Source organism: Rhinoderma darwinii, chromosome 4 (genome assembly GCF_050947455.1).
Source record: "Rhinoderma darwinii isolate aRhiDar2 chromosome 4, aRhiDar2.hap1, whole genome shotgun sequence".
Classification (NCBI taxonomy): Eukaryota; Metazoa; Chordata; class Amphibia; order Anura; family Rhinodermatidae; genus Rhinoderma; species Rhinoderma darwinii.
The window spans coordinates 333,635,152-333,662,292 of NC_134690.1; the positions used below are offsets into that span (position 1 = coordinate 333,635,152).

At 41.4% G+C, this 27,141-nt stretch overlaps 1 protein-coding gene across 4 annotated transcripts in view; it reads right to left on the bottom strand.

Annotated features, from left to right (window-relative positions):
• The window catches only part of UTRN (utrophin), a 603,028-nt gene that overhangs the window by 155,106 nt on the left and 420,781 nt on the right, over positions 1-27,141 (bottom strand). For all 4 annotated transcript variants that reach the window (XM_075862837.1, XM_075862834.1, XM_075862835.1 and 1 more), the window contains one exon: positions 25,487-25,616. In XM_075862837.1, coding sequence (XP_075718952.1) covers positions 25,487-25,616 — 130 coding nt within the window. The remainder of the gene's footprint in view (positions 1-25,486; positions 25,617-27,141) is intronic.

Consider the following 27,141-nt stretch of genomic DNA (forward strand, 5'->3'; position numbering starts at 1 on the left):
TGGGTGTCTATACTCAGTTTTCCCCCCTCTGGTCTTGTGAAATTCCAACATATATTGCTAGAAACAAGTGCCAGATCATTAAACTTTCTGCATAATCAGAGGCCAAATGAAAGGAATTTTACTGTAAATACAATTTTGTAGCTTTAATTTATTTCTAATTCACAAAGGGAAAGCGTCTTGGAAAAAAATCTCATAAAGTACCACGAAGAGCCATGTGTATTTTTTTAGCCCATAGAAACCAAATACAAACAAGAAATATGTTTTCATATATGAGGAACATTGTGGTATTAAAGAATGCCTTTTTTGTTATTTTTCATACACATAGAACACAGGTTTATTGAATCACGTATGTCAGTGGCTAAGAGCTCAGCTGTCCAATTACAAGCCGCCACTTTCCAATAGTCCAGTTTTATATATGTAGCAATTCACCCCTACAAGGGCACATTCACACGTGGCGGAATTGCTGTGGAATTCTCCAGCGGACGTTTTTTACATTTGTTTCTATACATTTTTAGGCAAGTTAGTTCAGACGTTGCAGAAAACTCCGCTGCGGACCATAGGCTGCGGTGCAGAATTTTCTCTCCGCAGCATGCACTGTCTGTTACGGAGAAGCAGAATTTCACTGCGTATTTCAGCCTTTGCAATGCAAAAACTGAAATCTGTGGCAAGTCCGCTGTGTTTTCTGCAACATCTAAATTACCTGTCAAATATGCAAATGTTGGTGCAGATTTGCTGCGTAATTGCCCCAAATCTGCACCAACATTTGCAGTTGAAAAACTCTGCCACGTCTCATGCCCTTAAGCATTTTCTTATTTTGGTAATCTCCCTATAGTCAAATTAACATTATACTCTGTACTTAGCTATTACTCCATGCACTTCTTAATAATAGTATAAGTATGGGTTAAATTATAGTGCATTCTATATTATGGCTGCCTGGTTAGGTGGTGCACGTTTTTGATCTGGAGTCCCTGAGAAGTTCAGTCCATCTGCAAGAGGGATGAAGCCTGAATAACATTGTTCACTGTAAGGCCTCATTCACACGACAGTGAAAAACGGCCGTGTGATGGCCGTCCTTTTAACGGCTTTCACATGGCCATTTTCAGAACAATGATATTCTATGGGTGCATTCACACGGCCGTTTTTTTAACGGCCCGTGAATAATGGCCGTCAAAAAATAGGACATGTCCTATTTTTGGCCGTTTTAACGGCCTGACGGCCCCCATAGAAGTCAATGGATCAGTTTTTAACGGCTGTCAATACATGTAACAACCGTTAAAAACGGATCTGTTACATGGGGATTGGCAAGGGAACTACTAGTTCCTTTTCTGGCTATCGTTGGCATACTCACGTTTGCGGCGCTTCTTCAGGTGTGGTCACTCGTCTTCACGGGTTTGAAGGCGCCTCGATGACGTCATCGCCCCGTCGCGCTGCCTTGCCAGATCCCGTGCAGACGAGTGACCACACCTGAAGAAGACAAGAGACGGCGCTGCTGAGTATGTGGCACGATCTACAGGCAGGCTGGTGTGGCATCTACAGGGAGGCTGGTGTGGCATCTACAGGCAGGCTGGTGTGGCACCTACAGGCAGGCTGGTGTGGCACCTACAGGGAGGCTGGTGTGGCATCTACAGGGAGGCTGGTGTGGCATCTACAGGGAGGCTGGTGTGGCATCTACAGGGAGGCTGGTGTGGCATCTACAGGCAGGCTGGTGTGGCATCTACAGGCAGGCTGGTGTGGCATCTACAGGGAGGCTGGTGTGGCATCTACAGGGAGGCTGGTGTGGCATCTACAGGCAGGCTGGTGTGGCATCTACAGGGAGGCTGGTGTGGCATCTACAGGCAGGCTGGTGTGGCATCTACAGGGAGGCTGGTGTGGCATCTACAGGGAGGCTGGTGTGGCATCTACAGGGAGGCTGGTGTGGCATCTACAAGGAGGCTGGTGTGGCATCTACAGGCAGGCTGGTGTGGCATCTACAGGCAGGCTGGTGTGGCATCTACAGGGAGGCTGGTGTGGCATCTACAGGGAGGCTGGTGTGGCATCTACAGGCAGGCTGGTGTGGCATCTACAGGCAGGCTGGTGTGGCATCTACAGGCAGGCTGGTGTGGCATCTACAGGCAGGCTGGTGTGGCATCTACAGGCAGGCTGGTGTGGCATCTACAGGGAGGCTGGTGTGGCATCTACAGGGAGGCTGGTGTGGCATCTACAGGCAGGCTGGTGTGGCATCTACAGGGAGGCAGGTGTGGCATCTACAAGGAGGCTGGTGTGGCATCTACAAGGAGGCTGGTGTGGCATCTACAAGGAGGCTGGTGTGGTATCTACAAGGAGGCTGGTGTGGCATCTACAGGGAGGCTGGTGTGGCATCATGTACAGGGAGGCTGGTGTGGCATCATCTACATGGAGGCTGGTGTGGCATCATCTACAGGGAGGTGTGTGGCATCATCTACAGGGAGGCTGGTGTAGCATCATATACAGGGAGGTGTGTGGCATCATATACAGGGAGGCGTGTGGCATCATATACAGGGAGGCTGTAAATAGTGTCTAGGTGAACATGTGACCTTCCTTTGGTTGTTTTCAGGGGGTTGGGACAAAAAAAGCCTGACCAATGAAATTCATCCGTTTTTTTAACGGCCATGAAAAACTGATGAAAATGGATGTCAAACGGCCATTAAAAACGGACAGATGGACTTGAAATGGATGAAAATTTAGAGACACACTGATGCAAAATGGCCATGAAAAACTGACAGTTGACCAGTTTTAAATGGACATTTTTTTTTCACTGTCGTGTGAATAAGGCCTAAGGGTATGTTCACAAGCAGTAGCAAAATACGTCTGAAAATACGGAGCTGTTTTCAGGCGAAAACAGCTCCTGATTTTCAGACGTTTTTTTAACAACTTGCGTTTTTCGCTGCGTTTTTTACGCCCGTTTTTGGAGCGGTTTTTCAATGGAGTCAATGAAAAACACCTCAAAAAATATCCCAAGAAGTGTCCTGCACTTCTTTGGATGAGCCGACATTTTACGTGCCGTATTTTGACAGCGACGCATAAAATAAAGGCTCGTGGGAACAGAACATCGTAATTCGCATTGAAAGCAATGGGCAGATGTTTGTAGGCGTATTAGGGGCGTTTTTTCAGGCGTAATTCGAGGCGTAAAACGCCCGAATTACATCTGAAACCACTGCGTGTGAACATACCCTTAGGGTATATTCACACGCAAACTCAAAAACATCTGAAAATACGGAGCTGTTTTCAAGGGAAAACAGCTCCTGATTTTCAGACGTTTTTTAAGCCACTCGCGATTTTCGCAGTGTTTTTTACGGCCGTTTTTGGAGCTGTTTTCTATAGATTCAATGAAAAACGGCTCCAAAAACGTCCCAAGAAGTGACCTACACTTCTTTTTCGCGGCCGTTTTCTTACGCGGTCGTTATTCAAAACGACTGCGTAAAAAAACGGCCCGTCGGAACAGAATGCCGATTTTCCCATTGAAATCAATGGGCAGATGTTTTGTGGCATTCTGCTTCCGATTTCTCAGCCATTTTTTCGGCCGTTTGCGGCCAGAAAAACGGCCGTGTGAACACACCCTTACAGATGTGTCTCCGTGGTTACAGCCTCACGCATGTGCCCTCTCAGTTGGTGGGCGGATGTTTTTAATTACGGATGACAGCAATACTGAGTTTACGTCGTTGGTACTATAACCCGGCCTCTTCTGATTGTTAAGTCACATGACATAAGACACTGTTTACGAAATATCAGCAGTCTCCATTTATAGTACACTTTGTCCGCTTCCATAACAATCTTCTGACGAAGCTGTGGCCTGTGTTTGAGCGCTAGAGCATTTGCATTTCCTCTGGGTTAGGTCATTTAACCTTTTTGCTGTTAATATACTTGGCTTTAATATATACTATATGGGCACTGCATGTAGTATTGCTTACATTATACTGCCATTTATATATGTGTTCATTGTGGTCACGTGATCATCAAAGGGGCTGTTTGTTTTTGTGTAATTAAGGCTATACAATATGCCAATGTACTTTCTGTATTAATGCCTCTCGGTTTTCAAGATTTCTGTTGTTATTCAGTAGGAACATTCATTGTTTACTTCCAGTGTATAGAATCCTGTCCATGGTCATGTGATGGACGCACAGGTGCTGGGATTGTTAGAAGACCCAGCTCTGATACACATAGTGTAAATGTAAGGCCTAAACCAGTACATGAGGAAGGCAAGAACAAAAGCTCAACATGAAATGTATACAACCACACATTCATAGCTTTAAACATTACTAATTATTTTGCAAAGCATAAAAAAAACTATTAAATCAAAGTAAATAGGTCGGTAGAGAAACACACAACCAATGAAATAAACCAGTTACACTTATTTTCCTGAGTATGGAGCAGGGTGCTCGGAAGCTTCAATGCGGTTTATGTTCTGGATTTGAGGTAATGTTAACCGTGGGTCATGAAATTTTCGTAGATAATAGTCCCTTGGGTTTGTCTTATGAATGGAGATTTGCAGCCCAGAGGCCGTACGGAAAGATAATTTGTTTCTAGTTGAGACAAAGACGACAAGGTAGCTTAAAGTCTAAAATAAGGGATTACTTGAGTTGTAGAACATCGAGAACAAGCTGGATACCATTAGATATAGCTTAATTTCATGATCACTGCTTCCTTCTTTCATTTTACAGGAATTGCAGAAGTTATATGGCAAAATAAAAGTCAAAATATTATTTACAATAAAAATTGTACTCTTCTGCATTTAATTATTTTCATCATTTGACAGCTTATACATATTTTCTGATATTCTACTAATTCTGAGTTACACTTTTACTTTAGAGCTGCGCCCACAATTCTGCTGATTTTGAACACAGTTAGCAAACTTGTTGACACGCAAATTCCTATCAGTTTAGCTGAGCCCCTCTAATTCAGTGGGACAGTTAAGGCCCTTTTACATGGGCCAAGTATCGGGCAAACGAGCGTTCATCAGCTAATTGTATCGTTTATGCTGCAAGAAGTATTATCGTTGCAAACAGGGAGATATGCTGCCGAAATAATAGAAATGTAAAGGGACAAGCGATCGTAATAACGATCGGTCATCCCCAAAAATAACTCCTTGTGAAAGGAGCAAACTAGCCCGGATCAATGATGTCCCATGTCGGACCGTGGACCCTCCGTTTTTCCTATATCAGATTACTATAAAAATGTAAGTCACCAATGAAAGCTCTATGCAAATCTGAATGCTGGGAAATCTCAGCTCTGAAGTCTTACGAATGCAGTACTGAACTGTAATACAGGCCATTTTAGGTACAAGATAAGTAATGCAATATATATATGCAAAGTTACTCAATTGGTTAGGCAGATGTATATACTACACAGTATATATATATATATATATATATATATATATATATATATATACACTACAGTATATACAAACAGTGAAATGGTTCTATTTCAGGGAAGGAATTTTAAGTTCGCCTAGATTGATTGATTGATTGATTGATTGATTGGATTGAGAAGGGCACCTTTACGTGGTTGAGTCCATAGCCCTTTAATGCCTAAGGGGCACCAGAAATCAGGTCGAGGCATATTAAAGGGTTTGTCGAGGATTAGAAAAACGATTTTTCCAGAAACAACGCCACTCTTGTGAATTAAATAGGTATGAGCTAAAATAAAAATACATAGCTTATGGACAGGAGTGGTGCAGTTTCTGGAAGAAAAACAACAAAATAGATGATTGTTTGCTAACCCTGGACAACCATTTTAAATTAAATATAAAGCAAACATTTAAATCGGCGACCTAAGCAAATATGTAGGGCACCACTTCGTAGATGCAATACTACCATGTAATCCCGCCTAAACCAACCATATCACGATCGCGTATGTAACGTACATTTTACACAGAAAGAGATACATACTTTTGTTTCAGTTATTACTTGAAGAAGAAGAATCAGATTTTTCTGCTTGGAAGTACCCAGAAATGGAAAGATAATAAATGTACATAGCACTGTTGGAAGATTATAGTCCCCTATACAGATTTATTTCATTCTCAAGCTATTTTGTTTCATGCTAAGCAAAATCAATGACAAGCCAGCAAAGGAGCAACGTGGCGTGCAGCCCAAATGTAGTGCATTCAAGTAGCACTGCGTGCATTGACTTTCAACTCTCTGTATTCCGTCTGACACCAATACAAGGAGCAGAACATTGTTTTCATGAGCTTCCAACCTGGTGCTGGTTACTGCTACAGCAGAATGTAGAATATTTGGCTTGGTCAATGCTTGCTTATATTTAATTCATTTTCCAGGTTAGAATTATTGAACTGGTCAGCAGGAATACATGATCTACACTGACTTTGTGTACTAATAAAAGTTCTTAACTTTTCCAAACTAAAAACTAAACCCAGGAAAGGAAATTTCCTATCATAAGGATGCTATACGTGACCCTATTGGAAGGAATAATACAATGTCCTTGAAGCAAAGTTGGTTTCACATTAGATGGCCATCATATGGTATGGATTTAGGCTGGGCATTTAATATATATATGGGAGTCTCCCGACTCATTGAAATAATATGCACGCCCGGGTCACTGTTATCTAAATTGTATGGCCAGTATGAATACAGCAGCTACATCAAGATGGGTTATGCATTGTTGCTGATAAACAGAAATGCTTAGTTAGGTTTTAGAATTAAAAATTCTGGAGCATATTTACTTAGAACTCAACATTGTATTATTCATCTGTTTTTCTTCCTGGAAATGTATAAATAAACTAATAACTGGGTGTTACCATTCTCCTTATCATAGGGCATGCCCCTACACACTCTGACACTATCCAAACAAGTCAGACAGTGTAGGGCCACAACCTATTATCAAGGGGAAGGGCCCATTCACAGGAGTGTGAATAACGTCTGTGTGCTGCGCATGGAAATCACGCGCAGCACACAGACCCGTTGATTTCAATGGGGCCATTCACACATGCGAGAGTCCACTGCGTGAAACTCACTGCATTTCTTATATTGGTGCGTTTTCATTGACCTCAACGGGTGAGTGAAAAACACGCACCGCACACGGATGCACATTTGTGTGCTGTGCGTGATTTGCGCTTCAATTTGATTGAAAAAAAACAAAACGTGGTTTGCGAGTGTGTGAAAAACGCATACCACTCGCAAAGCACACTGATGCATTACACAATACACACGGACCAGATTCACGTGCGTTTTTAACGCACGTGAATCTGATATGCTCCTGTGAATGTAGCCTAACTCCCAGTGGTAATTTTATTCGTAAATGTCCAGGAAGTGCAAGGACACATTCACACGAACGTGGTCATCCTCGGACGTGAAAAACAACAGTTTTTCACGTCTCAGGTGCACCCATGCTGTGCCCGTACACTAGAGTATACGGAGGGATGCGTGAAGCGCAAAAAAAATAGGACATGTTTTCACGGACCCTTCATACGCTCCGTTGAAATCACGGTCGTGTGAATGGCCCCATTGAAACACATTTTAACGGCCGTCACACAGACGTGATACACGCTCGTCTGAATGAGCCCTAACAGAGAAATGGCACAATGGAGAGTTGTAAGAATAGATGCTGGATGATACCATCACATTGGCACAAAACCTATTTTTCGAAAGTGTGATCTCTACCCAAGGTATTATACAGTACTGGGGTGAAGGAAAAGCTATCTCTCCCAGAACACAGTGCAGCTTAGATTTAGGTCTCTTTTGCACACACTTTTCTAGCAATAAAACAAATGTAAAAAAACACCATGTATGTGAAGCTTTTTTAATGTTTTTTTTTACATGCAGGGTTACACCTAGACTTTTTGTAGTGCTACGGATTGATTTTAAGGGTCCTATTACACGGCCCGACATGGGCCATACAAACGAGCGCCGATCAACAAGACAGCTCGTTGATCAGCGCTTGTTTGCTCCTCTCACAAGGAGCTATTTATGAGGATGAACAAACGTTACTAGTTAATAGCTTATCCCCACACATTTCTATAATGTCGGCAGCATATCTTCCTGTTTACACAGGGACATGTGCTGCCGACAACGATAAAATTTCTTGCAGCATAAACTCTACAATCTGATCATTTAAACAGGGCAATGATTGGGAACGAGCATTTACATGAACGCTTGTTTGCCCGATAATTTTCCCATGTAAAAGGGCCTTAAACTGTCACTAGTTTATTAATACCCTATCTCCTAACTAATCTAATAGGTGCTTTGCTGCTGATAACTAAAGGGTGATTTATTTTAAAAATCGTTTATTATTTGCAAAGTTACGAGAATTTTTCTAAATATGCTAATGTGGCTCTAACAGCCAAATAGGAGGGGACTCTGGGCGGTGTAATGTTTTTCTGTATGACGCTGTCCAATCAGCATACAGCTTCTCCCTGCCCAGCAACATTGTCTGATAATATAGTATACAGCTTCCATTCCTGACTGTATATTCAACTGATGATATCTCCAGTTGTGTCACAGCTAGAACTGCGATCCTGGTGTCATATGCCACCAGAACCGAGATATGGCTGTTTGAAGTGATCCCCCTTCCCTCCAGCCTCAGTCTCTCACACTGTGTGAAGCAGCTTCATGCTGATAGGACAGCGTCAGAGGCTGTGAGGAAGCTCCACCTCAGGAGAATTACTGGTGTTGACACCCACTTGTCTAATAAAGGCTCATTTACATATTTAGAAAAAAAGCTCATAACTTTTAAAATAATAAACTTTTTGGGACACAATTTTCACTAATATTATCAGTGTGACAGCGCCTATTAGATTAGCTAGGAGATAGGGCATTACTAAACTAGTGACAAAGCCTCTTTAACTCTTGAGTAACAGCTGCAGTCCACAAGATTGCACATAACTCAATATATTCATATGGGCTTCAGCTGTAACTCAAGAGTTAAAATCAATCAGAAGCACTACAAAAAGTCTAGGTGTAGCCCTGGCCGCACAAGTATGCTATGGACATTCACTTTAAAGAGGCTCTGTCACCAGATCATAAACTGATCGGCGCTGTAATGGAGATAACTACAGTTGTTTTAATTTTGAAAAACGATCAATTTTGAGCAAGTTATGCACAATTTTAGATTTATGCTAATTAGTTACTTAATAGACAACTGGGCGTGTTTTTACTTTTTGACCAACTGGGCATTGTAAGGAAAAGTGTATGACGCTGACCAATCAGCGTCATACACTTCTCTCCATTAATTTTTAGCAGTACTCGCAACATAGCGTGATCTCGCTGTGCAGTCACATACTCCCACATTAACTTTACCTAAGTTTCTTGAGAGTGAATAGAAATCACCTGCAGCCAGGACGCAATGTCTATTCGCACTCCTGACACTTCGGTAAAGTTTCTGTGAATAACAGCACACGTGATCTCGCGAGATCACGCTGTGCTGTGTGAGTAAGTCCCCAAGAAACTTTACTGAAGTGTCGGGATTGTGAATAGATATCGCGTCCTGGCTGGAGGCAATGTCTATTCACTCTCAAGACACTTCGGTAAAGTTAATGTGGGAGTATGTGACTGCACAGCGTGATCTCGCGAGATCACGCTGTGTTGCGAGTACTGCTAAAAATTAATGGAGAGAAGTGTATGACGCTGATTGGTCACTGATTGGTCAGCGTCATACACTTCTCCTTACAACTCCCAGTTGGTAAAAAAGTAAAAACACAGCCAGTTGTCTATTAAGAAACTAATTAGCATAAATCTAAAATTGCTCATAACTTGCTCAAAATGTATCGTTTTTCAAAATAAAAAACACTGTTGTTATCTACATTACAGCGCAAGTCAGATTATGTAGGAGATAGGGCATTTATAATCTGGTTACAGAGCCAAGTACAATCTGACCTTTTTTTAATGTATCGGTATATATATAGCCATTAAGACCACCTATAGGTCTCTGTTGGTTTAATTAACCAATTAATAGACAGCTGGTGAGCAACTGTAAGAAAGAACAGTTAATTCAGATGTGACTAGGTAAATGATAATGGACATTAATGAACATATGGCTCATTATTTATTCATAATAAACAAAGGTAGTTGAATTTTAGAACTTGAAATCACCATTGTTATCCGGCATCTTACAAGTCCCAGCTGATAACAGATTGCGGTAGTAAAGAGTCCATTATCCACTCAGCAAGAATGCATTAGTGTAATAATGAAGCTTTTCTTTGCAGTAGAAGAGGATACAGTGAAGACCACTTGAAAGTAATTAAAAAAATGCTTACTTTTCTGTGTGCACTCGGTGGAGGTAAATAAATGCGTCCACCATGGCATAGTTTCTGCACCTGCACTCATTGTTTAATGTGACATCTCCCATATATTATTTTCCTGTAACTATACATCTTACCTTTATCTTCTAAGAGCACAGGCTTTGTTGTGCAGCCTTCCATATTACTACAGGGAGTCAGTTGCCAGATATGGATAGTGGTGGACATATACAGCAGAGTATATGCAGTATATGCAGAGTATGTGCAAGTATAGTATGTGGGCCCCTTAAGGGCCTTTTACACCTGCCGATATTCGGCCGATGCAGCGAACGCGATCAACGAGACATCGCTGATCGGCACTCGTTTGCTCATGTCACACAGAGCTATGGATGGGGATGAGCGGTCGTTACTCAGATCGCTCGTCCCCATACATTATTATCATGTTAGCAGTGCGTCTCCCTATTTACACAGGGAGATGTGCTGCCGGCAACGATATTTTACTATTTCTGAAAACGATACGATCAGCAGATGATCGAGCATTTGCTTGTTCATCTGCTGATCTCTGCCCTGTTTATACAGGGCAATTATCGAGAATGAGCGTTCTATGAATGCTTGTCTGCCCGATAATCGCCCAGTGTAAAAGGCCCTTTACTCCCCATTAGCTCACCAAAGGACCCCCCCCCCCTCCCGCCATTAGATCTCTCTAACAATTCATCAATAATTCTGAGCCATTGTCAATAGCTCAGTCCATACATGAAGTCCAAAAGACAGTACAAAGCTGCTTTTGAGGTGGCAGTGGGAAACCCTACCTACTGGGCAGCTGCACAGGTTGCATCAATGGTATGTCCACCACTGATACTAAAGTGAAGCAGTTGATTAAAATGTATGTTATATGTAAAAAGTTCTCTATTTGCCCTTTTGTTATTTTGGGATGCTAATTTCTTGCTTTTTTAACCCATAGCTATTGTAAATAAATCAACTTTACTCAATCACATCCGTATAGAGTCCAAGCTAGCTATGCTAAACTAGTGTAGGTTGAACTAGCTTCTTTGGAATATTAATTGTCCTTAAAGGCAATCTCCACAATTTAGCATCACTTCATTCTTAGGTGAAGTGCACCTGTCATTTAGCTACTGATCCCCTCTATAGGCATAAATTTAAATCTAAGACTGCTACCTTTAGCTGCCACTAGATGGAGCTTAGGAGTCTACTGCATACTGTATTATAATTGAGTTCAATGTGTATGCAGTACTTTTCTACGCTCCCTCTAGTGACAGCTGCAGGAAGTACACATTATTTTTTCAATGTCTTTCCAGTGGATCTGCATCAAAAAAAAATACAGCTCTGTCAACTATAAAGACATATTAAGAAAATATTCAGTGCAGAATTTAATCCTATTCATATTAAAAAATAAAATATGTATTCAAGTATGGTGGATATTTACTTAATAGCATAATCCCAGTTTTTGGCCACCTTGCTGTGGCATAGCTAGGACCTGTTTATGCAATTATCACTGGGAGAAAAGAACCCTCTAAAATATAGCTTTTATTTGCTATGCATAAAAAAATTATGAATATCTCTTGGTTTAACTTCGGGATGGATTCTCATTCAAACATAGAAACATTGGTCGGGCTGAGTCAGGGAAGTCTACTCATGTGCTAGTTCATAGTCACTCTTTCATGCGATCAGAACAAATTTTGTTTTCGCTAAAACTGAGCCCTCAGGCTATGGCAGGGGCACTGCCATTGCCGTTATACTAAATCTGTGAGCGTCACTATTCACAACCTTACTCTCCCTGATGAGCTTTATATGCAGCAAAACACAAAGGAGAGGTTGTACTGAGTAAATTTTAATTTATGTTATGTTTTGATTATTTTGCAGGAATAACTGAGGGACAGATTTGCAGCTTTGGGGCCCCTACCATAGGCCCCATGCACACGACTGTAGTTTTCATCCGCAATTACGGATTCCATAATTATGGATGAAATTGCGGAACCATTAATTTCTATAGGCCACGGACACCGTTCAGTATATTTAAGGATGTGTGTCCGGGCCGTAGAAATGATCCGCAAAATACAGAACATGTCCTATTCCTGTCCGCAATTGCGGCACAGACTTGCCCATAGAAGTCTATGGGCACTTCCGCAATTGCGGACGGCTACGGATGTGCATCCGTATTTGCGGACATCAAAAACCTTTACGGTCGTGTGCATGAGGCCATAGGCTGCTCTAAGGCCTCATGCACACGAACGTAGCCATGTGCACAGCCGTGATTTTCTGGTCGGCAGGCCGCAGAGTGTCACCCGCGAGCCGCCCGCAAATCGCGGGCCATGCACATGGCCGCGTCCATTATTTTCTATGAGCCTGGACTGCAGAACACGGCCGTAATAAGATATGTCAGTTCTTTCTGCGGTCCAGGCTCCTGGGCCATGCACGGACCGTGGAAACCATGGTCGTGTGCATGGGCCCACGGAAATGAATGGGGCCGCAATTCTCCCGTGGATATTCGGGGGAATTGCGGCCGGAAAAGCACGTTCGTGTGCATGGGGCCTAAGGGTTCAGAATAAAGAAAACTCGTTCTGATTGTATTCTAGAGGGACTATGAGTGACTGTGACTATAAGTAAGCACAGGAGTCTATTTTCTAATGCATACCAAACAACAACTACATTTTAACAGATTCTTTTCTACCAGTTATAATATTCAGGACAACAAACTGAAAGTAGAAAGAGTAAGCACAGAGCTCTACTTCAAAAGAATATAAACCGTATCTCTGACTCCAAGAAATCATAAAAGATGATTTGGTATTAGCCAACCAGAGACAATTATCTGTAGAGAGATTTGTACCGATCTGTTGGACGTCGTCAGCAAACATTTTTAAGGTAAGACGGCACTTGTGGATTCCTCTCAGTGAAATACAAAAATGTTATGAGACTTTTATTAATACTCCCTGTAATAAAGTGTGACAAGAGACACAGTAGATAGCTTTAACTGTAATAACTTAAATTGGGTTCCAAATTTTTATTAAAAAAAATATCTAAAATTTTTTTTAAAATACAGTTACAGCTTCATTATATACCGATGAATTTCCAATGTGACATATAGTCCAAATTAAGTTCAGATTCTCTAATAAAAGCAGTAAAAAAAAAAAAAAACAGGAAAAAAGTCTCTGGCTGGTGGGAAGGAGCATAAAAAGTAATTTACCGACTGGAGGGGATCTCAAAATCAAGGGAGCTTGTTTTTTCCCTAAAAATTACCACGCTAACCAGATATCAGTCCACCAACCTGAATGTCTGGTTGTACTTTTACTCTACTAAACTGCGGGATTCAGCTTTCCAATGGTAAGATATCTAATCCTACAGAATGTCTGGAAAATATCACCACCTAGGCAGACCACAGCAAGTTGGAGTTGGTGATTCACAGGGCACCCAGGCTGAAGACTCTGAAGTGTACTGTACATATCTGCAAATAGTGGCAGCATAATGGAACAATTAAGTTTCATTTTAAAGCAAAGTTAAGCACATGTAGAAGTCATTTCCATTCCAATCCTAGCAGCATTTTATATTTATTCATCTTTAGAAAAAAATTAGAGAAATGAATAGCTCCATTGTAAGCGATATTTCCAGCTCACTAACACTTGAGTTTGACTTTAAATGGTGCTTGCGAAAAAAAAAAAAAGCAATCTTCCTTCCACCATACCATTTCCATTCACAGTGCAGGTAAATGTGCTATGAATTGCTGTCCATAACCCGGCAGCGCCTAGCCTATTTGTTTTCCTGAGGTTTAACTTATTGAAGTTTATTTATACTACAGTATTGATTATCTGTGAGAGTCATTTCTCACTGTCCCAAACTATGCATGGAACCATTCACATCCAGCAGGCTGAGACAGCAGAAAGAGTCGGACTTCAAAATTATGGCAAATTGAAGTGAAATACAATTTGTTTCAAACATTTACATAACGATTCCATTTACTGGAAACCAAGATATAAATGTATGATTTGAAGTTAAATTTTACAAAACTCAAATACATACTTGCATGCAAGTAGCTGAATTCTTCCTGTTTTTACAGCAAAGATCTCCTCATACAAACAAAAATCCAGGCATCATAGATATAGAGGGTGCAGACGTAGAAGTCGTATCTGGGACATGGTGCCCCAGGGGGCCAAAAGGCCCCCCTGACACCAGTATTATAAACAACACATGGTAGGCATGGGTCTTTGGTATAGATTTTGTATTAGGGCATGGCCACACGTGGCGGATTTCCTCCGCAACTGTCCGCATCAATGCCGCACAGAATCTGCGTTGCAGATTCTGCGGCGGATCTGCCCAAAATGTGCAGTAAATTGATGCAGACTAGCTGCTGCGGACTGCGGTAAAAGTGCTTCCCTTCTCTCTATCAGTGCAGGATAGAGAGAAGGGACAGCACTTTCCCTAGTGAAAGTAAACGAATTTCATACTTACCGGACGTTGTCTTGGTGACGCGTCCCTCTTTCGGCATCCAGCCTGACCTCCCTGGATGACGCGGCAGTCCATGTGACCGCTGCAGCCTGTGATTGGCTGCAGCCGTCACTTAGACTGAAACGTCATCCTGGGAAGCCGGACTGGAGACAGAAGCAGGGAGTTCTCGGTAAGTATGAACTTCTATTTTTTTTACAGGTTGCTGTATATTGGGATCGGTAGTCACTGTCCAGGGTGCAGAAACAGTTACTGCCGTTCGCTTAACTCTTTCAGCACCCTGGACAGTGACTATTTACTGACGTCTCCTAGCAACGCTCCCGTAATTACGGGAGCCCCATTGACTTCCTCGGTCTGGCTGTAGACCTAGAAATACATAGGTACAGCCAGAATGAAGAAATGTCATGTCAAAAAAGCAAGACGCATCCGCAGCACACATAACATGTGCATGACAGCTGCGGACTTCATTGCGGAACTTAGAATCTCCATTGAAGTCCGCAACCAGTCCGCCACAACTCCGCAACATCCCTTGCATGCTGCGGACACCAAATTCCGCACCGCAGCCTATGCTCCGCAGCGGAATTTTACGCATCGTCTAAACGAACACTTCTAAATAGAAGTGGAAGTCAATGGAGAAACGGCTCCGCTGCGGATTAACGCTGCGGAGTGTCCGCAGCGGAATTCAAGTGAAATTCCGCCACGTGTGAACCCAGCCTTAGAGCCCAGCACACAACTTAAAGGGGCTGACCCAGATTCAACAATTATAGGTGATAATTGTCTGATCGCTTGGGCAGCACCAATGGGACCCCCACAGTTCTTGAGAATGGAGGTCCTGTACCCTGAGATCCTTCTGGAGGAGGACATCGAGCATGTCTATGGAACTTACAGAAACAGCTGAGTACTGCACTTGGCTGTTTCCGTCATTGTCATAGACTTTGAATGGGGCAGCAGTGCGCAAACTTGACGACCGCTAAATTCAATCTCCTACTCACTGAAGATTAGCCATTCCTGGAAAGATCATACAGACCAAAGATCTTACTCTTAATGTAATAAGATTGGAATATCTCTTTAAATAGTAGTAATAACAATAATGACATAATAAAGCCTGATGCATATGACCATTTAACAAAACCCTTTTATACAGATCCTTAATACAGCATCCGTAGGACTTACACTGTACCTCTGTACAGACGCACACAAAAGGAAGATTTACTAAGACTGGTGTTTCACACGCCATTCTTAGTTATCTGCTCCGCTGGAGCAAGATGCGACAGATTTATTAAGAGGAGCTTGCGTCTTAATAAATCTCTTGCATCTTTCTGCTGGTCATGTGCCATCCTCCCCCCATAGGAAATAAAATAAATAGATGTCCACCTTACCACTATTCTTTGCTTTTCCCCTCCATGTCCCCTCAGTATCTGTAAGCCATGGCTCAAACAAGGTCCTGACACCGAACAACGTCAGGGCCTTATATGCGATGCAGCACTCAATGTCCTGGTTGCTGCGTCACATACAATGTCTTGACGCTGCCCAGCATCAGTACCTTGTATGAGCCATGGATGGTAGTGAGAGCCTAAGAGGAGCCGGACGAGAGGAGAGGAGCGGTAAGGTGAGCTACACATTTTTTAAATGTTTATTTTGTATTTTTTTTTAAATTTTACAATGGTAGGGTAGTTTGATGGGAGGCAATTCTAAAGGGGGGGGAGCTACGAGGCCCGGCACAGGCCTCTACCTTGCTACACAGAGTGATTTTTGCTATAATATACTCCAGTTTTCCAGTGTAAATCATAATAAATTTGTTGGGCCACTGTGACTCCGATCCTTTTTAAAGCCAAACACCTTTGTTAAAAAGTGGCGAGGACAGCGTAAAATCCCCAAAAGTCATAATTTTCACTGCAAATTGCGACATTTAGGCCTTTTTGCAACTTTTCTATGGCAGAGAACTGGCATAGAGAGGTTGATAGCTTCCGCCAAACGGTTTTTCTAAGTTTTATATGGAACCGTGAGAAACAAAAGCAGCATGATGTATTATGGAGATATTCCTCCCTACAGCATTACATCAAAGGGAGAATACGGCGCCTCACAAAGACAGAATAAGGATGCACACAGGGTGCCTACGACTCAGTAATACGGACCTGTAGGGACTCTGTGCGCTGCCTTAGGCTATAAAAATGATTAGCAACAATAAAATTTAATTCATGTTTTAATACTTTCGTGACACTAAAGGTCCTCTTGCACAGCCTGTACTGGGCCGTGTAAACGTTGATCGGCGCTCGTTTTCTCCTTTCACAAGAAGCTAGTATGGGGACGAGCGGTCATTACTACATTCATGTCGTCAGCACGTCACCTTGTTTACATAGGGAGATGTGCTGCTGACTACTATAATATTTAACTTTTTTAAAACTATACGATCAACAGATGAAAGAGCGTTTGCTCGTTCACCTGCTGATCGCTGCCTTGTTTTCTATGAACGATTTATTTTTATTTTTTTTAAAGCCCGAGCCGTGCTTTCTATCACCCAGGTGCAAAAAAAAGTGCAGGGGTGCCACACAAAAAGTGCACAAGGATGCGGTCTATCGCAGCCCTTCTCTTAAAAGAGGGAGGCCCCGCATAACCATTCCCCGACCATCCAAGCCTTAGGCCTCGAGGATCGATGATCCCCCCTTGTCGGAGCTTAGGGAGACCCAACAACACTCCAAGGCTTCTACCTGGGCTGCCACCCCAGTGTCCACCTTGGAGCCTGCTTCTACTTGCACCTCCCTTCCGAAGAAGGGAGGCCGAGTTGCAGGGGAAAAAGGAACCAGAGGGACACACATTTTCCCCCTAGACCTTGGAAGGGTCCCAAAAGGGCACCGCATCCGAAATCCTGTGACAAACACACAGTGAAAAACAAAATTAAATAAGTGGATGTGCGCTGTGATACAGCCTGGAGATTCGCCAGATATAAAAATTCCTCATCTCCCAGCCAGAAGGCCGGGAGAATAAAGGTGTGTGCTCAGAAGTGTGAAAGAGAGTGCGTGTTTTCTATGAACGATAGTTTGCCCGATAAATGGCCTGTGTAAATGGGCCTTAAGGGCTCATTCAGACGAGCGTAATACTAGTCAGTGTGCTGTGCATTGAAATCACTCACAGCACACGGACCCATGAAATACAATGGGGCTATTCACACATGCGTTATTTTTCACGCAGCGTGTGTCCATTGCGTGTCCTATATTGGTGCGTTTTCAGGACATCTGTGTGCTGTCCGTGTTTCACGCATCAAATACATTGAGAACAAAGAAATAAATGTTAAAAAAAAGTGCTTGCACGGACGTGAAAAACGCTTGCCACACGCAAAGCACATGGACAAGAAATGTAGGAAAAACGCTAAATTTTATACGCTCGCAAATCGGATATGCTCGTCTGAATGTAGCCCTAGGCGAGCGTAGCTAACAGCGGACGTGAAAAACTGCAGTTTTTCATGTCTGAGTTGCACCCGTGCAGGATGCGTTGTCACGGATCCCCCATAGACTAGAGTCTATAGACGGATGCGTGACACGCAGTAAAATATGACATGCCCTATTTTTTCACGGACCCTTCGCAAGCTCCGTTGAAACAACGGTCGTATGAACAGCCCCAGTGAAATACATTGTTTTAATGGCCGTCACACGGATGAGATACACGCTCGTCTGAATTAGGTTTCATTCACAGCTGCGCTAGGGTTCCGTTCCGACGTTTTGTCTGAGCTTTCCATCGGAACGGAGCCCTGACAGACACAAGTGGAAACCATAGGTTTCCGTTTCCATCACCATTGATTTCAATAATGATGGATCCGGTGCCAATGGTTTCCGTTTCTCTCCGATGTACAAGGGTTCCTTCGTTTTGACGGAATCAATAGCGTAGTCGACTACGCTATTGATTCTGTCAAAACCTATGGTTTCCGTTTGTGTCTGTCAGGGCTCCGTTCTGACGGAAAGCTCAGACGGGAACGGAGCCCTAGCGCAGATGTGAACAAAACCTTAGCCCTTGGAGTTTTGTTTCCTTCTGTTTACGAGGTGCAGCTTACAGATTTGATTCTAGATAGCAACACGTTGGGAGATGTAATTTAAAAAAAAAACAAGGTACCACTCCAGGACTAATGTAATGAGTAGTACTGAATGACATATTGCCAGAAGAATAGTTGAACTAACTAATCCTATTTCCTATTATCAAGACTTACAGACTTGCGAAAAATCACAAGCATCTCCAATTGCAAATCCTAAAAAGTCACCTTGCATTAGCTTAGCACCAGCTTCAAGCATTGATGGGCTTTAAAGTCTAAATGCAGCCGCTACAAGCTGGACATGATTTGATAGCCAATCTCAAGTAACCATTCTCTGAAAAGCAATACCGGCGCAGAGACTCAGATACAGAGGTCATAATTGATGACCTCTATATCTGGCAGTGATAGCACCTTGTTGTAGAGGCTGTTTTGTTGTAAAACTACAGATAAAGCTGTAGTACACTGTATCAGCAGGAACATTGAATTAAAATAGTGCCCTGAATAGATCTGCACTCATACAATGCAAAATTTCCCTTGTGAGTTTTACCCAGGGAAGCAGAAATCAGGCAATGAAAAAATGTCTCATTCTCCTTGAACTAAAAATAAATTATTTCCAGCAAACACCTAAATCACTGCGGTATTAGAGAGAAATGTTAAAAGAATTGCAAGTTTCAAAGAATTACTTTTCTCCTACTCCCATAATCCATTGCACACTGGCCGGTTCATTAATTACTTTTCTCCTACTCCCATAATCCATTGCACACTGACCGGTTCATTAATTACTTTTCTCCTACTCCCATAATCCATTGGCCACTGGCCGGTTCATGAATTACTTTTCTCCTACTCCCATAATCCATTGCACACTGGCCGGTTCATGAATTACTTTTCTCCTACTCCCATAATCCATTGCACACTGGCCGGTTCATGAATTACTTTTCTCCTACTCCCATAATCCATTGATAACTGGCCGGTTCATGAATTACTTTTCTCCTACTCCCATAATCCATTGCACACTGGCCGGTTCATTAATTAGTTTTCTCCTACTCCCATAATCCATTACACACTGGCCGGTTCATGAATTACTTTTCTCCTACTCCCATAATCCATTGCACGCTGGCCATTTCATGAATTACTTTTCTCCTATTCCCATAATCCATTGCACACTGGCCGGTTCATGAATTAAAAGAGAACTTTATTTGTGCAATCATATAACCACACACTTGCCATTCTATTTCTTGCATATTATTCCGGTGTATATATACTATATTAGTTCTGTATTTGTATAATGACAGATATAAAATATGGATGAAACACTGTATATAGAAAAATATTATAATACATTAGAGGGACTGTCTAGGATAAAAAAAAAGGCTCTGCTTTATTTTGTTCCTGAAACATTGCCTCTCTGGTCCATGGATTTTTCAGTATTTCAGCTCTGCTCCATTCACTTGAATAAGGATAATATGAAATAACAGATACAGCCCATGGACAAGTGTGGTGCAGTTTTTTTGAGAAAAAAGACCCCCTTTTTCAAACACAGGGTGCAGTCACACGAATTTCTAAATTTCTTGTGTGGCGGAATATTTTCCCATAGGCTTACATTGTAAAGTTTCCTCAGTGTATTTTTACGCTGCAGAAATAAAAGACAAATAGGTCACATGTGACTGCACCCTTATAGTGCTTAGAAGTAAAACCCTATATCCAGGACCCAACACCCTATGATGTCTGTAGGGAGGTGCTACTGCAGAGTTGTACTTGGACCGTGTGAAGCACCCCCTATAAAAGCTGTGCATTTAAAGAGGCTCTGTCACCAGATTATAAATTCCCTATCCCCTACATAATGTGGTCGGCGCTGTAATGTAGATTACAGCAGTGGTTTTTATTTTGAAAAACGATAATTTTTTAGCACGTTATAAAAAATTTGAGATTTATGCTAATGACTTTCTTAATGGATAACTGGACGTGTTTTTACTTTTGACCAAATGGGCGTTGTGAAGAGAAGTGTATGACGCTGACCAATCAGTGACCAATCAGCGTCATACACTTCTCATTGTTCCAGCCCATTGTTACAGTGTGATTGTACAGTGAAAGAAGCTGGCCTGAAACAATGAGAAGTGTATGACGCTGATTGGTCACTGATTGGTCAGCATCATACACTTCTCTTTACAATGCTCAGTTGGTAAAAAGTAAAAACACGCCCAGTTGGTCATTAAGAAACTAATTAGCATAAATCTAAAATTGCTCATAACTGTCAAAAATGATCGTTTTTCAAAATAAAAACCACTGCTGTTATCTACATTACAGCGCCAATGAGATTATGTAGGAGATAGGGCATTTATAATCTGGTGACAGAGCCTCTTTAAGGTTGCTTTGTGTCACTGTATTGGTACCTGATGGCACATGTTATGCTGTATTGTTTATATGTTGGTACTGTATCTTTAATTGAGGAGCCGTGATGAGTTGGCAACATGATGGGCATGTGGGAGATATTGCCGGGCACTGGTCATGTGTGAGGTTGCCTGAGCATGGTGCCACACGGGCTCGTGGAAAACATAACAAAGTCTATTTAAGGTGGTGCTGTGATGCAGCTCGAGGAGAGTGAGTGCATCTATGATGCAGTGTGAAACGGAAAGCCTGTCAGTGTACATTGGAGCAAGCTGTCAGGTAATAGGAGTAGATACTGCACAGGACTGACAGTGCAGATGAAAGCGGAGGAAGGTCAGTGGAAAGGAGTCGGGTTGTGCCAGCATTTGTCGCTGCAAAAACAGACCCTGTGGATGCTGCTGGGTGGTACCCACCAGTTTTCTTCACTTAAGACGGCTGCTGTGACTTCGCCCTGAAGACCAGGAGGCCCTGTGTCTGCTGCAAGTGGTTACAGACTCCTTTAAAGAGAAAGAGGTCCCGTACCAAGACAGGTAGATGCTGTAGATCCCTGCTAGGGAGCGTGACCAGACTCAGCCAGAGAAAGACCGCGTAGATCCTGTGTATCGAAAGTGCCATGTGTTTCTTTGAAAGATAAACCGACAAGCTCTGTATCTATTTAGTGACTAAAACCGTCAAGCTCTGTGCCTATTGTGATTATAACCTCCAAGCCCTGTGCCCACTAAAAAACTGTAAACGCCAAGCCTGTGCCCATTTGTGACTATAATCACAAAGCTTTGTACCATTTCCTGTAACCGTAAAGATGAGTGTGTGTTGTAACCATATGCTTAATGTTTCGTTTGATCTGTCCTACTGCGTCATTCTGAAGTTTAATTACATCCGTGTGTCATTTCTGCGAGTTGCAGACAGACTTCTAATTAACGTGTTTTATACATGTGTCTCAGTGTGAGCGAAGTTCACTGAATGAAAGCCGCTCCCTCTAATTAACTCGGTGATCATGGTATGGTAGACCTCCTGGGTGTTGGTAAAACCAGATCAGATCCGCCTGTGACTAATGTCACTACAGGGGGGCTACTCTTCCCTGTAACTTTGGCTCATACGGATGCCCTAGTTATAGTAAAATAGTACTAGGAAAAAAATAAAACTAAATTATATTTATTTATATATATTTATTTATATATATATATATATATATATATATATATATATATATATATATATATATATATATATATATACACACACACACACACTACCGTTCAAAAGTTTGGGATCACCCAGACAATTTTGTGTTTTCCATGAAAACTCACACTTATATAAATGAGTTGCAAAATGACTAGAAAATATAGTCAAGTCATTGACAAGGTTAGAAATAATGATTTTTATTTCAAATAATAATTTTCTCCTACAAACTTTGCTTTCGTCAAAGAATGCTCCATTTGCAGCAATTACAGCATTGCAGACCTTTGGCATTTTAGCTGTTAATTTGCTGAGGTAATTGGGAGAAATTTCACCCCATGCTTCCAGAAGCCCCTCCCACAAGTTGGATTGGCTTGATGGGCACTTCTTGCGTACCATACGGTCAAGCTGCTCCCACAACAGCTCTATGGGGTTGAGATCTGGTGACTGCGCTGGCCTCTCCATTACAGATAGAATACCAGCTGCCTGCTTCTTCCCTAAATAGTTCTTGCATAATTTGGAGGTGTGCTTTGGGTCATTGTCCTGTTGTAGGATGAAATTGGCTCCAATCAAGCGCTGTCCACAGGGTATGGCATGGCGTTGTAAAATGGAGTGATAGCCTTCCTTACTTAAAAATCCCTTTTACCTTGTACAAATCTCCCACTTTACCAGCACCAAAGCAACCCCAGACCATCACATTACCTCCACCATGCTTGACAGATGGCGTCAGCCACTCTTCCAGCATCTTTTCAGTTGTTCTGCGTCTCACAAATGTTCTTCTGTGTGATCCAAACACCTCAAACTTCGATTCGTCTGTCCATAACACTTTTTTCCAATCTTCCTCTGTCCAATGTCTGTGTGCTTTTGCCCATATTAATCTTTTCCTTTTATTAGCCATTCTCAGATATGGCTTTTTCCTTGCCACTCTGCCCTGAAGGCCAGCATCCCGGAGTCGCCTCTTCACTGTAGACGTTGACACTGGCATTTTGCGGGTACTATTTAATGAAGCTGCCAGTTGAGGACCTGTGATGCGTCTATTTCTCAAACTAGAGACTCTAATGTACTTGTCTTGTTGCTCAGTTGTGCAGCGGGGCCTCCCACTTCTATTTCTACTCTGGTTAGAGCCTGTTTGCGCTGTCCTCTGAAGGGAGTAGTACACACCGTTGTAGGAAATCTTCAGTTTATGGAATGGAATAGAATTCATTTCTAAGAACAAGAATAGACTGTCGAGTTCCACATGAAAGCTCTCTTTTTCTAGCCATTTTGAGAGTTTAATCGAACCCACAAATGTAATGGTCCAGATTCTCAACTAGCTCAAAGGAAGGTCCGTTTTATAGCTCCTCTAAACAGCAAAACTGTTTACAGCGGTGCTAACATAATTGCACAAGGGTTTTCAAGTGTTTTCTAATCATCGATTAGCCTTCTAACACAGTTAGCAAACACAATGTACCATTAGAACACTGGAGTGATGGTTGCTGGAAATGGGCCTCTATACACCTATGTAGATATTGCATTAAAAACCAGACGTTTGCAGCTAGAATAGTCATTTAGCACATTAACAATGTATAGAGTGTATTTCTGATTAATTTAATGTTATCTTCATTGAAAAAGACTGTGCTTTTCTTGCAAAAATAAGGAAATTTCTAAGTGACCCTAAACTTTTGAACGGTAGTGTATATATATATATATATATCTATATATATATATAGATATATATATCTATATATAGATATATAGTAAAAATGCTTGAGAGTGGAGTTCGGTTCACGCTTGTATAAGGCAGGTGCATGGAACTCTGGGCTGGACCAGGTCAGATGCAGTCCAGACAAAAAAAAAGGTGGTTCCAGCCGCCAAGGGAATTTTAAAATTAAACATTTATATTTAGAATAACATGTTTAAAACCTGGATGTGTATCCTCCATAGAAGGGGGGTCAGAATCACTTACGCGTTTCGGAATAAAGGAAACTAGTCATTATTTATAGCTCCCTTATATAAATATATATATATATAGTCTGCATGTCCCCCAGAGGCCTTTTATGACTGTAAATGGCAAGTATGTGCCAATTTGTGACTGCAGCCGCTACCCTATGCACCATTCCCTGTAACCGTGAAAAGGAGTGCCATGTTATACCCATACGCTTGTTGCCCCCAAGTGGGGCAAAGTTGTGTTTCAATTGCTGACTAGATTTCTGCTCTATTACTGCATTAATATAGTTTACTAATATTGGTTCATTGTTCATAGCGTCAAACAAATGTACACTGTAAACGGTACTGTAAAAAAAAAGCATTTTGGAACTATTCATACAGTTAACGTTATACAATAAAAAATAATATAGTGATTGACATTAATCCTGCAAAGCATGGGATTGATGACTGCACAATAAATGTGCACAGAATAAGTAAGAATTACAGCAACAAGCAGTGTATGTCAATGACGTTTAAGCGCTTCAACTTGTAAAAGATCACTTTAGATAATGATTCCTAAAACTGAAGAAGTGAAAGGATAATGCTAGAAAATGTGCATAAATCATGGAATTGTCTATGAGAAAGTAATTGTCAGGCTTATCATTCCACTCAGTCAACAGTACAATGAAATATTTCAGCTTACAGTTAAAGTAAGGTTCCCCCTTTGATTAAAGTGTCACTATAATTCCGTTCTCTCGACTGATCTGATATTATGTGTGGAGAGACACGGGTAGCACTCAGGTCAGTGATGTTGCCAAGGCAACGGCACAATGTCCAAATAATTTAGTGGCCGACTACTATTAACTGCATCAGGAATAGTTCACGAAACTTAACAGGCGTACTACATGCATCTCTCCACGTCCTATGTTAGATTGGGCTGGAGAATACTATGTAAGATATAGTTACTTTGTAATACTTTTTATTTACCTTTTTGCTGTTGTTATTTAGTGAAAAAAAAATCCTGCTGCTACATGGAAACCATCAGCGGGATGCTGTTAACAGATCTGTTACTCCTTTCTTTTATGAATGTTGGACCACTAAGATTGGGATGTGGTTTGATAGGCACAGTAATAGCTTACTATCCACTACAGCCCTTATCATTTACTCTCAATTCCGACATTATGTATTAATATGTTTATCAGACTTTTGTCTACATGTTAATAAAAATCTGATTTTCTTTTGTTATTTAGTAGAGCTCGGCTATTCACACAAGCCAAAACCAACTTGTTGATACATACTGACAGTTTCCTGACCGCAACAGGAGGAAAGAGACTTACCTGTTTTAGGAAGCAAGTTCCTTCTTGGTTCCTCAGGACCCTCAATTGGCTGCTCAGAAATGAATACTCGTGCTTCCTCTATGGTATTCAGTACAGTCGGTTCTTTATCTTTCAATTCACGTTTCAGGACCTAGAGTGAAAACAATATTATATCATGAACAGAGTCAATGAGATTTAAGAAAAACTCTCAATTTCCTTTTAAAGACGCTGTAACACAGCATGGAAACTAATGGCTACATTTTGTATTCCTGAAAGCTGAAATACATTAAAGCTGGGAGCACAATAAACTAAAGAAAATGGGAAAATATTTCTAAAATAAGAAAGTGACAATTTATTAGTCATTATAATAAAATATATCCACTATTCTAATGTATAATGACATCATTTACTCCCATATTCCCATAATGCAGCATAGTATCTTAAGTCGCCTGTTTTTTTTTTTTACATACGACAGAATCTGGTTATTTATACTACTCTAGTATAAAAAATTGCAAATTGTACGTGTAAAATATTGGTTAAACTCAAATCTGCATTGCTGCTTGGTAATCTATATAATACATCAATAACAATAGATTGCCAGAATTAATGGAATGGAATATTCCATTCTTCCAGGCAGAATACAGTGTGAATGTGGTGGCCACATGGCTATGGTTACTAGGGAATAAGAGAAAAGGACAAAAAGAGTTAAATAGTAAGGATGATTATGGGGGCTATTCCAGATTTTGCATTAAGACCCAGAAGCACCAAGTTACGCTTTTGGCGGTCTCAAGTGGGGGACCCTCTCTATCACATTCATATGCCCTAATATCCATATGCCCATTTGGGACATCCCCTTAAGTAAGACAGTGTTATGAGGAAATCTGAATATGGAACAAGCATTAATATTAACATTGTTGTACATTTCAGTTCTTTATGGCACAATAATAATCATAATAATAATTAAAAAATAATGTTACTCAACCATTAGAAATGCATACAGAGTACAATAAATACGATCATAAGGGTGAACACAAATTTTTATAGCCGTTAACTTGTAGTTTACGCCAATTACCCAAACAAAAATGATTTTTAAAACACTTTCTATAGTCACTGGTTATTCCAAAGACATAATACAATTTCAATTTGGCTAAGAAATACAATGTATGGGCTTTTAGACATTTCAATTAAAACGTAGACTTTAGGAGAGATGGATGTGCGTGAATATTCAGACTGAATTGTTTGCTAGCCTAGCTCATAATATAGGTTCAGCTAATGTCTGAAGTTGTTCAGGCTACATTGAGCACCGTAAATAACACAGTATTAGTCTATCATTCCTTACAAGCCACCATTACCGAGCTGGATGAAATTGACCTGTCAATCACCAACCTGGGCATTTCCTGGACATTGTACTATTCTCAACCAATGAAAAATCGTAAATGAAGCTATGTAAAGATTGTGCACGTCGGCATTTAAAGAGTTTTACCCATGTCATTGTTGTTTCTTTTGATGCCTTTGGTCTAAGTAGCACCGGCGTAGCAAGACGCCAATCCCTCTTCCTCATGGAGTCTCCGCAAAGAAACCATAACCTCACGGAGAAAAAACTTATCTGGATATTTAATGGACTTTGGTACTACGGGCGATGTTACAATGTGAATTATTTTCATATATTGCTGTGA